Genomic DNA, 13,639 nt, shown 5'->3' with positions numbered 1-13,639 from the left:
TATGCTTCGTCTCTGGGTCTGCGCAGGGGAGGGACTGGACCACAGTTTCACCCCTAGCCAGGCAGGTCACCGGGTAGGGTGCTAGACTTTCCTAAACAATCTCCCTCTAGCTGACTAGAGGGGAGCCGCATGGTCTGCCATCTGCTGGAGACAGAGAAATACTGAAGGGATGCAGGGTGAGCACTGTCCTGATATAGGATAGAGAAAAAACTAAAGGGTATCCTATATCAGGACAGTGCTCACCCTGCATCCCTTCAGTATTTCTCTATCTCCATCTGCTGGACAGGAGGCTCAACCCACTGTCTGGACTGATCCGGGTACGTACAGGGAACTCAATCATTTGCTGATAGGCATAGAAAGCGTATCCAAAAAACGTGTACTTAGCTGAACATGATTAATTCTCCAAACAGACACTGTGTGCTAATTTCACATCACAATATCAAAACATAACGCAATACAGGCCCATGTTTCGGGAACTACCGCCTGCCTCAGGTGTCCTTTATTATTTCTCAGTGATAATGTCTACTGGGCATCTCTGCAGTACCATCTTCTGAAGTACTTGATACAACATGGGCCATGAATGTCTTCAGCCGGGCAATCTGGGTAACAAATGTGACCAGAGCATCCGCACATGGAATCTGAAAGAAGCGCTTAACCCACTCAGGAGGAAGAGGATACAACTTCACTCTTGTATCTCAGAATGCAAAGGGAAGGCCATTGTGGATTTATGCTCCCTCCCCCCCCTTAATAGGATCCCATACAGGCGTTTCCTCAACCTTGACTTCTGCAAACTGAGGCAGGAGACAACCTGATCAATTAAAGCTGCAATCTCTTCCTTACAAATGACTGTTCCTTATCAGAAACAACCTCTCCCTCCTCTATAGAAACACAATTTGCAGCATCTGCCCAATCCTCCAAGCTGTATCTTATCCACATCCAAGTTTGGGGGGGGGGGGGGGGGCGCAACACTATGGAACTTTGAGGATGCTTGCATGGAACTGGGACTGCACACAGGCTTTTCATCAGGCCTTTGAATTGCACAGAAGGCCTGGAGTAGTAAAAAAAAAAATTGATGAAAACTCCACAGTCCTGTAGAATGGGTAAAATGGACAAGAATTCACCGGGACTAAGGCAGAACATAAGGATCAGATGCAGTACCATGGCTCAAAATGGCTGATGTTCCTGCAAAAACCAGTCTCAGACTGCTGCTTGCAGTAGCTCCAGCACTACATCCAAGTTTGGAGGAGAACCAAAAGATCCTCCAGAAGCCCCGGAGCATTCTCCAGGGATCTCCCCCTCTGTGAAGCAGGCAGAGCACAGCAGCCACAGCAACAGGTGCAGACAACAGTGCCTATTTACATGAATCATTTCAAGCAAAGCATTAAATATTTCTTATAAGTGCTTCGCATTGTTTATTTATTTATTTATTTAAAAACTTTTCTATACCGTCGCTAAGTTATATACCATCGCAACGGTTTACAAATAGGCACATAGACTAAGGTAAGTAAATGTAGGATATCTTACATTCTAACAGGTGCCAATAAAGTTCGGTTACAATTTCATAAATAAAATCATTATTTGAGTAATGTTGGTCAAGTCCAGGTATATTATTGAGTTACTATCGCTTTGAACTATTACTTCTTAAAAGTAGGATTGATTAAATTCATTCTGATCTGCATTACCTTGTACTTTCATTCTCTACCCTCCACACTCTTTTAGTGAAGGCTTTTTTAAAGAGCCATGTTTTTAGATTTTTCTTAAAAGTTTTGAGATTATTCTGTAATCTGAGTTCAGGGGGCATCGTGTTCCATAGTATGGGCCCAGCCAATGATAAAGCCCTTTCTCTCACTTGGGTTAATTTTGCTGACTTTACTGAAGGGATTGTTAGTAGTGCTTTGTTTGCTGAGCGGAGGTTTCTTTGTGGAACGTGTACTCGTAAGGCTGTGTTTAGCCAGTCTGCTTCTTTATCATATATTAGTTTGTGTATGGTACATAAGGCCTTGTATTTTATCCTATATTCGATGGGTAACCACTGTTTGGGTTCCTACTTTTGTATTGTTGCTGCATAAAAAGGTGTCTCATCTGTTTCCATTTGCTAGTAGGGGGGGGGAAACCCACATGTCTGAACTGGTGTAAGCAGGATAAGGAAAGAAGACATAAGGCAACAAGAAGGCAACAAGGATGAACAGATGTGTGCACATCTATGAAAAAAAATATGAATCAGAAATGACAGAACATACAAAGGAATTGTATAGACCGACTAATTCTAAAGAGGACTTCTCACCTTTTTATACACTGCACCTTCATCAGGCTTCATGATACGCTGATTCACATAAAATACTCGTGGGATTTTCAGCTTGATGCAGTGCAAGTCACTGCCAATAACAGCCCAGAGACGGAACAACCCTGGCTGCTTGGTCTCTCCAATCTAAGAGAAAAACAGAGATTAGAAGTCTACCCAGAGAAAGAAATCCTGAAACAAAGCAAATATTTATTCAAAAGCCCCAGGGAGTAAAAATAAACAGAGAGAAATTAATCATAAACATTCACAAATGTATCAAAAGCCTTGAGAGAACTGTATTAACACAGAAGAAATGACATCCTTGGGAGGGAGAGGAAGGCCTGGACAATAGAAGCTCATGTTAGCAAAACCCCAAGAATACACAGAATGGAATGCACAAATAATAAATCTAGGATCAGTGCAATTAGTTCCTTCTCTAAAACATTTCTCGTAGCATCTTCTACCTGGGACATGACTGCCTCGTATGTCTGCCCCTCCTTTCCTGGTTACCTACATAATCTGAATGAATATAAGTGAGAAAAGCAAATTAACAAAAAAAAAAAAAACCAAAACAAAACACTTTACCAGCAAGAGCTACAGTTCACACCAATCTACATCAATCAAAAAACACCTTTAGTAAATAAACATTCCTGTTATTACTTTAAAAAGAAAAAAAAAAAACCTCTTACAGTCATCGGTCTACTTTAAACAAACAAGTCCACATTGACATAAGAAAACAAAATCCTTACCTTCAGAAGGCTCATGCATAAGTATTAGTTGAAACTGAACTTAGCTCCACATGGTTTAAATACTGATACTGAATGGTCTATTTTTGTAATTTTTTTTTTTTTTTAAACGTTTCACTGGATTTTTTTTTGTCTATTGAATTAGCAAATGTTGCTTACCTGTAACAGGTGTTCACAGGACAGCAGGATGTTAGTCCTCACATATGGGTGACATCACAGGATGGAGCCCTGTACGGAAAACTTTTCTGTCAAAGTTTCTACAAAGCTTTGACTGGCACTGGCACACTGAGTGCACTGAGCATGCTCAGCCTGCAATTATCCCTGTGAGCCACAGGTGTCTCCCTCATTCTAGTCTTATAGCTAAAAGCGCAAGCGAAACTAAAATAAAAGTAAAAACGTATACAGACCCAACTCCGTGGGGTGGCGGGTGGGTTTCGTGAGGACTAACATCCTGCTGTCCTGTGAGAACACCTGTTACAGGTAAGCAAAGCTTGCTTTCTCACAGGACAAGCAGGATGGTAGTCCTCACATATGGGTGAGTACAGAGCTGAGGAGGCCCGAGAGTGCACAAACTGCACCCAAGACGCGTGAAAGGCGCAATGACGGGGGTGGAATTTGGAACGGAGGGCATCCTGAAACCCTTAACGGGTTGGTGGAAGGATGTTGGGTAGTTAAACCGAAAAGAATAAGAGTAGACGGACTGGCCAAACATGGAGCATGCCAGCTAGTTGTATCTAAGCAATAATGGGCTGCGAAGGTATGGAGAGAACTCCAGGTTGCAGCCTGATAAATATGTACAAGCAGCAGCGGCCGAGGGGAAGCTATTAAGGCTGGGACGGACGCAACAGAGTGTGGTTACACACAGTGTTGTAGTGAAATGCCTGCTTGTCGGTAGGAAAAAGAGATACAGACCATCAATTAGGAGGAAGAGGTCTGTTTGCCCACTGGAACTCGCAGCTTGGCTCTTGCCACATAAGGAAAGATTTAGGTGGAATTCCTATGGAATGTAGTGCGATCTAGATAGAATGCAAGTGCACTATTACTGTCCAAGAAGTGGAAAAAACCCTCTCTCTCTGGTGAGAGAGAGGTGTTGGGGAAAAATGGGCAGAGTATAGTCTGAGTAAGGTGAGATGCAACGTCTACCTTAAGATAGAAAGCTGAATACGTAAAAACCACTCGGTCACGGAGGAACGCAGGGTCGGATGAGTATGTAACAAGGTGACCCTGTTGGCAGAAATGACATTTATGAGGGAAAGAATTTCCCATGTCAAACTGTGAAATGAGAGGAATGGAAAGGCTCGAACAGAGAACGTATGAGACTTATAAGGATAAGATATAGGTTCCATTCCGTGACTAGTGAAAACAGAGGCGGCTTGATCAGTGGATAATCCATGGTAAGCTGACTCAGAAGGGGTTTACCATTAATCGGGTATCCCCACTCCCAAACGATACACCAATTGGAACAGAGGTGTACCTATGTGGAGAATGTCTGGGAGCAGAATCGAGGGAGCAAGAGAAAAGAGTGGTGTAGAAAAAAGAACATTAGAAGAGTGCTGGCTATGAGAGGCAGCAGAAGAGACACATTTAAGAGGCCCTTGATGGAAGAAAGGAGTCTATGGGAACGCATTGGAAACATGTGTAGGGAGTAGAATCTGTGCACCGTATGGTTCGATTCGGACGCAGACGGCAAGTTCGGCTGACCTCAGCATTAGAAGATCTTTGCCGCTACACATGTAGTCCGAGACCATTCTAGAGGATGGAAACCTACATGGAGAAGGTCTGCTAGTGCGTTCAGTAAATCTCTTAGATAAGTGGCCCGAGGATACATGGAGTGAGCAAGGGCCAAGGTTGGAGCTGCGAGGCTTCCTTGCAGAGCAGCTAAGAGGTTGAGCATGCTTGTGTTGGAAAACACATTGTCCCTATGCTGTCTGACTGTATGCACAAAGATTTGTTGCAGAGGCAGTAATGGAAGGCATAAGGGTATAACGCATGGCTACAAGCTCCAGGAAGTTCATGTGGAACTGTGTGTGGAGTGGAGCAGACGCATATTGGGTTGAGAAGCTTTTAGGTCAAGCGAGCATGAGCAGAATCAGGCTAGGTTTTGATTCTAGATCTGCAATATGGATGAGGGACGAAAGCGGTTGAACAGCTTAGACCCACTGATAATAGAATTTCACTGAATCTATCCCATAGCAGTTTTGGATCTATGAGGAAAGTGCATAGTGAAAAAACCCCATGGCCCGACAAAGAGGGCCTGAGGTTATGGAATATGCACGCATGGACATGTAAGAATTTATTAGAATGTCTGCGCGTATGCTGGACAGGAAGGTCATTGTGACTGTGGTGTCCAGAAGTGTTGTATAAGGGATTTATGGCAGTGACAGTAATCCCAGTTAGTAAAAGTATAGTGAATCATGAAGAAGTTAGAATTCCTTGCGTGGACTGACTGTGGTTATGCAGCTGTCCATGCAAGAAAAAGCGTGAATGATGTTGCACTCCGCAGAGAAACAGCATTCACCGATAGTGATTCAATGAAATACCCCAGTTGCCGAAGCTGGTGCAACTGGCAGAGCTTATTGTAATATTGTTGACTCACCATGAAGCACATAGAAAGATTAGAGGTAATGTACTTACTGCGATATGGAAGCATGGTGACAAGAGAAACCATTTTGCCTGTGCCTTCTGAAGAAAATTGGTATTTCTGAGGTCCAGGATGGGCGGAGAGTAACTACTTTCTGTTGAAAGAAAGAATAGTGCAATTAAATCTCCCCAAAACCCCCTTCCCCCTGTGCGCTTTGTAGCGTCTGAAGGAGTGTACCGGGATCTTTGGTACAAGGTGGGGTGGCTGCTCTGATATCTGGCCAGTTGGGAGACCAGGAGGTGTCCAACTGGAGGGGCTGATGTAATCTGGATATCATGTAACCTCCCACGGGAGTGTGAGCGGTAAAGTCTTATCCGCATTTCTGTGTGCTGTACAAGGAGACATCGAGACCTGTTGTCAGGCTTCGAGGTGGACTTGCACTTGAGGCAGTATTTGCTGGATCTCGTGTTTAGCACCTAGAACTTTGGTTCTGAGGCAGGAACCAGAAGCCAGAGCATTAATCAGTACAGAGCCTCGTTGCTGAAAAAGGGGAGGATGCCCTGATGCAATCCCAAAGAAATGATAGAGAAGTTCTCTTGGTATTGTGGCTGACATAGCTGGCATAGCGATATGTGACACTAATATGGTTCTTAGAGGGTACACATGACCTAGAACGTTTCGAACGATGTGGCTCGAATTAGAGCACACATCTCAATGGGAATGCTGCAGAAGCAGGTACTTACAATCCGATGTGGATCGCTGAAGGACGAGCCAGTGAAGATTGCTGGCTCCGTGGATTCCAGGAGTCATCGAGGGAGTAGACGCCAGTCTCAACTGATGCCTGGTATGGTGGCACAGGTATAGAGGAGACAGGCTGAGCGTGGCTGGCGCTACAACGGTAGTATTTTGTGGAGGGCCACAATCCCCCACCGATGTCGGTGGGGCACGTCTCGGGAACAGGGGAGCTGATTAACAGCTTGTGGACCCGGTCCTCGTCACAGCGGCTTGATGTCTCGTGACGCCAGTGCAGAATTCTTTGGAACTCGTTCCGGTGTTTCTGGAGCACCAAGGACTGCCAATACTGTGCGGAACAGTGTTGATGGCAGGGTGATGTTGCTCAGCCTGAGCATTGTCCAGCATCGAGAAGGATAGCACCTATGTGCTGGATGGCCGTGGCGGACGGTCACCGTGTCGGTGACGATGCATGCCACGGTGCTCGGCCCGGTCTTTCCCCAGCGCCGAGATGGATGCCCTCGCTGTCTTGGATGGCAACTGATGACGGACTGTCAGTATGCCTGCACTGCTCCTGGCACTATGTAGTGTCATAGGCTAATACAGGGCTTTAATAAGAACCCAAAGCATGGAGCACTGTTTTCAGGCGAGGGCATTACGTGGCGGTGCTATGTCAGTATTGACTGTGGCGATGGCAGCCGAAGCGGCCTCGAGGGTATCGTCAAATATATATATGAAAAAACGTCAATGACTCGGCCAGAGCAATGATGACAGTGACGGAGCACTGACAGAATCGGCGTAGGTATCTGTGGGAATGATGTGGCATCGAATAATCGAAAAAACATCGTTGGCATCGGAAAAATGATACCAGCATCGACAGAGTCGATGACCACATCGATAGGAACGTCGAAGACACCGATGGAAATGACGTGGGCATCGATATATGGAGGCAGGCGTCGAGGGCATCGGTGGCATGGCCACGGACATAGATGGCCATCGATGGAAAGGACCTGGGCATCGATGGCATCCATAAAATAAAGGATGGCATCGATGGAAATGCCCTGGGCGATGGTGGCATCGACCTGGGCATGGATGGCAGCGATGAGACAAGGTGTACATCGATGGCATCCATCCAGAACAAGAGGGTTTATGCTCCCCTTCCAGCAGATGGAGCAAACTGACATCAGTGATATCAGCCTGCCAGTATTCCATTCAAAAGCAACTGTGGACAGACAAGAAAAAACGATTAAAAACAGATAATCATTTCAATACTCAACCAACAGGCAACACTGAGTTCAGACAAGAATGTAATAATGCTGGTCTAGGGACTGGACTAACACCAGTAATCCCAGTAACCTCACAGGAGGACAGCAATACAATAATTTGGCAGCCAAGGGAGGGAAGCTGGAATCATCTGACTGTCCTAAAGAAAAGGAAATTATCAGGTAAGTCGTAATTTCTCATTTCTTAGCATCCTGTCAGATGAATCCAGAACAAGTGGAATGTACCCAAGCTAGTCTCTCATATGGCGGGAGGCTGCCTGTGGACCAGACAAAACTGCATGTGTAAAGGCTGCATCCTCCCGGGCTGCATCCAGACAATAATACCTGGAAAATGTGTATAAGGAGGACCGTGTTGCAGCTTGGCAAATGTTGATGGAGGGCAACAATCTAACTTCTGCCCATGACACTACCTGAGCCTTAGTGGAATGAGCCCTAACCTGACTAGGTAATGGCTGCTGAGCATCCACATATGCGGCCATGACTACCTCCTTAATCCAGCGAGTTAGTGTAGCCTGCGAGGCTGGCTCTCCCTGTCTAGTACCGCCATGAAGGATAAACAGACGGTCCGACCTCTGTAAGGGTTCCGTAACATTGAGATATGACAATATGTCTCTTGTCCCCCCCCCAAACAGAGGGTGACCCTTAAAGGGCAACTTCGATAAATTCAACTTAGACCTCAAGTAGCCGTGCACACTAGATCATAACTTGCATATGCTAGGAAAGTGGCTCTAGGCTCCCAGGAAGCATTAGTGCCCTCTGGGACACTCCTGTCTTCTGGTGGACCTTCCTGAGTCAATTGCAGCGCTGCCCACACCACAAGTCAACAGCAAGCTGCAATCTGCAAAATCATGACCATTGCCTCACAGGCTTTCTTCAGGATAGTCTCGATACACCAATCCTGTGTATCCTTCAGAGAGCTCCACCTTCCACCAGAATGGTGCTCTGTTTAGTCACTGAGCACACCAATGCATCCACCTTTGGGAAAACAAAATTGCTCCTGGACCCGAGAATCCAAAAGGTATATTCCCTGTTAGGGACTGATCCCCCTTAAAATTAGCCTCCATTGTTCCCCACTCCAAATCAATTAGTTCCTGAACTGCTTCATGGAGGGGAAACAAACGTCACTTTCCGCAAACTGACCAATGTGGGGTCCTTCTTCTGCAGTTGAGACAATGCAGCTTTTCCTCATCCAGGCCCAATGCATACCAGGACTAGGCTATCAATCTGGGTAGCTCATGATGGAACAGCTGAAGCATTGTCTAGTGAACTTCCATATCTGGAGGAATCTTATACTCCTCCAAGATGGGCTCCCCCAGATTCTCAGGAAACCCATCCAAGGAGTCCTCAAATCTCCAGATCTGCTGCCTCCTCCTCCTGGTCTTCCCTAACCCTCCTCTGCAACTTACTCTGCATAGAGGAAGGAGTTGCAGCTGATCATTTTTTGCTTCATGAGGACCACCGCCCCAGAGGAGGAGTTCTCTAGGCTCCTGATTTCAGTACCTCTTGCTCCTTGCAAAAGGTCTGGAGGTCTTTAAAAAATTCTATTCACAAAAGGGCTGAAAAATCCATGCCTGGCATCAAAGGCATAGGTAATGCCACCTCCTAGCCAATCTCTTCATAGGGCCAGGTGACAACGGAAGAGGACCTAGATATCCCTCCCACGAGGGCCTGCCACCTCAGTATCTTCCGAGCAAGATCCCTCTGCTGAAGAAAATTCCACCTGGGCCATCTCCCCATTTGCTGCCAAGCAATTGCTGCATAAACATATGGATTGGCTGGGCTGCAGGCCATGCAGAGCAAAAGCAGTTTCCCATCTGACCTCAGGGCACCATTACAGCCTGCACCACACGGTAAACTGAACATGTGGTCCAATTGTTCACAGCTGTTTATGGTCCAAAGCACCGACCATGCCTGTCTGCCGTGAAAGACAAAAATAGCTGATGAGCGACAAGAAACAGCCAATGCAGCTCCGACGCCATGGTCCTGCTACTGCCACCAGCACAATCACCTGCAGTTATGTAAGAATTACTGTTTCTGAACTTTTTTGTTGGACCCTGCTGTGTCTTAAAGAAGCACAGCTCTGGTCTGCCCCAAAGCGACATCCTGAAAGACCACTAGGCAAGAAGGTAGGATAGGTAAAGGAGAACATAGTTCTGAACCAAATGGCTTCCTTACCCTCACTGGATGATGTTTCGCTGTAGCCTGAGGGAGAGGGCTAACTGCCTTCATCTTCAGACCCCTCCAATCGTCCAAAACTGTGCCAAATACTCAACTGAGGACGAAAGCATCACTATCACCTCAGGAGTCTGATCCAGCCTGCCCGTATGCACATACAAGTATGTTCACCATCTTTTGGAGATGGAGAATACTGGCAGGCTGATGTCAGTGCAGGGCTATATGAAGGTGACAGTGAGTTAGTTGATATCCTTCACCATCTGTTGGCTGGTGTGCATAACCCACTTGTGTGGACTGGCCTGCCTGAAGAGGAAAACACCTTTAGTAGTCTTTTATTTATGAATTTGTAGCCCGCCTACCTAAAATGCAAGGTAGTTTGCAATAGTACATACACAGGAATCATTCAAAATTATAAATTAATAAAGTAAAATTTAAACACAAACATTAAAAATGAAAATTCTTCCATTTAAATTTTTAAATGGCATCAAATGGGTGATGTAAATACATTTTACTCAATGTCTATTCCTGTAAATCATATGCCATACAAATTTCCAGATTTGACAATTTATAAAGGCTTAGTCTGTGCATATTCAGTGCTCAATCAAACTTTATGCTGTTTTTTCTTCTTTAGTAGTATCACTTTAAAAAGCAAAAGTCATCAGTCTACTTTAAATGAACATGAGTCATACTGACAATGGAAAACAAAAATATTTCAGAAGGCTCATGCACGAGTACATGGCCCTGAAAGTCTCCAATTTCTTACTAAAGGTGTTTTTGTTTAATGTGACTGTAACTCTTCCTGAAAAAAACTTTAGAAATTTGATTTTCCACATAGTCATTCAGCTTTTTCTGTTTAATTAGACAGCAGGATTGTTCCTTTTCATACCTGCACGATCTGCCAGGGCATTTCCAGGATGCTACGTGCTGTTTTGCGCAGGAAGCTGCCAAGTCCAGCTGGGAGTCCATCGCGAATCACCCCTCCTCCAGGGACTGCTTCCCCATCTAGCAGTCGGCGTTTCTTCCGGCGCTCTCGGCGCTGCTTGGCCTGCAATTCCCACTTTCTTTTGTGATACCGAAGCCAAACAAGACGTTCCTCCTATGGCATGGAGATAGGGAAAGGCAGAGTAAATGATTCAAAGTTACAGCTATAAAATCCCCTATTTCTCAAGTGCTGCCACTATAATCCAGGCAGCAACCATAGCTGAGCAATCCCCTATACTCAAAGCTAGTTTACTCTCCCTTAGCTCCCTCCAGTAAAGGCATACACCAATGCAAGAGGCAAATAAAAACAGAATATAGAATACAACTCTTACATTGCTCCCCATTTCACCCCCACCCTCCCAAAGGAGTTCACAGTAAGATGATAAGCATCACTATCAAGCCCATAATAGGAAGAATTATAAAACAAAACAGTAGAAGCCTCTTATGGGAAAAGAAACAAAGCTCTGGGTACATATAATTAAAGCACAAATGACCATGCTAGGCGTCGATCAAACTCTAGAGGACAAAGGCATCAATAGGAAAAAGGTGACATGCAAGGGAGAGTGGCTTAAACCTGGTTGGTTAGTTTGAGAAAGGGTTTCCAAACTGCCTAGAAGGAAGACATCCGATTATGTCGTGCAGCCAATAAGGAGGTTAAGTGACAATAAGGATGAATCCTATCTAGGACCTTTTGGAATAAAGACCTGCAGACAAAAACGCTGTTGGTATTTATTCTATCCCAGAATTGGCCAATGTATTAAAACAGACCCTGCTTAGAGGATGATGTCTAAACTTAAAATGGTATTCGGCCATCCATTAAGTTCTTTCCAAAAAGGGATGATGTTAGGGCCCCACCACCATATATGAAAAAAAGGTCCCCTTCAAACCACAGTTGCGCCAACACAGATCAGATGGAGTAGATATAACTATGCAATTTCACGGGATCTAGGTGCCATCTATAAAGTAATTTAAAGCTATTCTCTTGCAATTGAGCTGAAATGGAGCACTTACTAATACTAGTGTAGACCAATTAAAGATTGGCCCAAGCTGCTTCCCAGCATTTAATATGAGAGAAAGATTCCTTCTCTGGGCCATGAAAAAGCATATCAATTTTCGATACAATATTCCGGATGGAATCAGCATAAATGTAAAAATTTCAAATAACAACTTTCTGCATCTCCGGAGTGCTGCAAAGATTGTATAAGGTGTTGCACTTGAGCGAAAGCCAGAAAATGTGATCGCTCCGGGAGAAGAATTTCAGCCAATGCATTCATATCTAACAAATTAGCCTCTCTCATTAAGCGACCTATAGTAGAGATCCCAGTGGATTTCCAAGGATGGTACAGATTAGTCTGAAAGCCAGTTGGGAAAGCAGTGTTGTGAAAGAGGGAAGAAAGGTAAAAATAAGATGAGTCCCCTACCAGTTTAACTTTCCATTGTGCCCATATCTTTAGAGAAGTGTGGACAGCTAAAGGCATACACCACAGTGGCCTCCAGGATGAGCGGGGTTGCCAAGGTAAAATAGCTAGTGGTATTGTACTGATAATCTCCTGCTCAATCAATGCCCGCTGTTTAATGGATGTGGATCTATTTAAATCTACAAGCGCCCTTAACTGTGCAGACACATAGTACCAGGAGAGATTAGGCCCCCATTAAACTTGGGGATTAAAAAAAAAGGACACAGTGGGCCACCCTCGGCAGGCGACGCCTCCAGATGAAATAAAAAATCCTCTTCTGCCAACAGTGAAGAGCAGCATTCGATAAGAAGATGTGGAAAACAGGTATAAGAATCATGGCAGCACATTCATCTTAACTATGTAATATAATATCATATCATATATCTCAACTATCCTGCCCCATAAACAGTGATTCACTAATCTAAAACTTCCCTCAGCCCCTACTATCTATTACCACAATTCCCCTTAATTCCCTCAACCCCAGTTAATTAGTAAATTATAATTCCTTTATGCAACATTAATGATCTTTGTCCTTATGCAACTTTAATGATCCTTGAATTTGTTATGTTTTCCCTTAGCCCATATTAACTATTTTTGTTTTACTTGTTTAATATTGCTTTAAAACCATTCATTGTAAAGCTCTGTTAGCTGCATTACCAGTTCTGTAGAAACCAATGTGATGTTCCGAACGAATGTCGGTATATAAAAATGTTAAATAAATAAATAAATAAACAAACAAACTATGGCAATACGGCCAAGCCACGAAAAAAAAGAAAATTAGGTCTTACCTTTGATAATTTTCATTCCTGTAGTACCATGGATCAGTCCAGACTCCTGGGTTTTGCCCCCCCCTCTAGCAGATGGAGACAGAAGTTTACAAACAGAACTCCGCCTTATCTAGGCTGGTGCCACCTACAGTCTGGCAGTATTACTTTTGTCAAAGCAGAATGGAACCCCAAACAAAACACCAAATGAACTATCTACAGTAACCTAACAGTAACCGGCTCAACAACCCCGAAATGGGAACAGAACCCGAGCCACCAATAATAGGACAAAGAAGATTGAGCTGAGTATGAGAGAAAAAAACAGTACGGACTCTCCCTTGTCATAACAGAATAAATGGGCGGGACTCTGGAACTACAGGAACGAAAATTATCAAAGGTAAGACCTAATTTTCTTTTCCCTGTACGTACCCGGATCAGTCCAGACTCCTGGGATGTACCAGAGCTGTCTTAAATGGGATGGGATCCGGAGAGTCCAGCTCTGAGCACTCCTGCCCCAAAATCCCCGCTGCCTGGAGCCTGAACATCCAGGCGATAATGCCGGGCAAATGTATGTAAGGACTTCCACGTCGCTGCCCTACAAATCTCCTCTGGGGATATATGGTGACATTCCGCCCAGGA

The 13,639-nt window shown here is 44.6% G+C and overlaps 1 protein-coding gene across 4 annotated transcripts in view; it reads right to left on the bottom strand.

The window, feature by feature from the left end:
- Positions 1-13,639, bottom strand: part of POLE (DNA polymerase epsilon, catalytic subunit) — a 379,412-nt gene that overhangs the window by 125,584 nt on the left and 240,189 nt on the right. For all 4 annotated transcript variants that reach the window (XM_029570995.1, XM_029570997.1, XM_029570993.1 and 1 more), the window contains exons 31-32: positions 10,685-10,894; positions 2,285-2,428 (exon numbers count right to left, since the gene is read on the bottom strand). In XM_029570995.1, the coding sequence (XP_029426855.1) occupies positions 2,285-2,428; positions 10,685-10,894 (354 nt within the window). The remainder of the gene's footprint in view (positions 1-2,284; positions 2,429-10,684; positions 10,895-13,639) is intronic.

The sequence above is a fragment of the Rhinatrema bivittatum genome, chromosome 11 (genome assembly GCF_901001135.1).
Source record: "Rhinatrema bivittatum chromosome 11, aRhiBiv1.1, whole genome shotgun sequence".
Classification (NCBI taxonomy): Eukaryota; Metazoa; Chordata; class Amphibia; order Gymnophiona; family Rhinatrematidae; genus Rhinatrema; species Rhinatrema bivittatum.
Note: the sequence above shows the minus strand (reverse complement) of the source record. Positions and strands in the feature narration are given on the sequence as shown.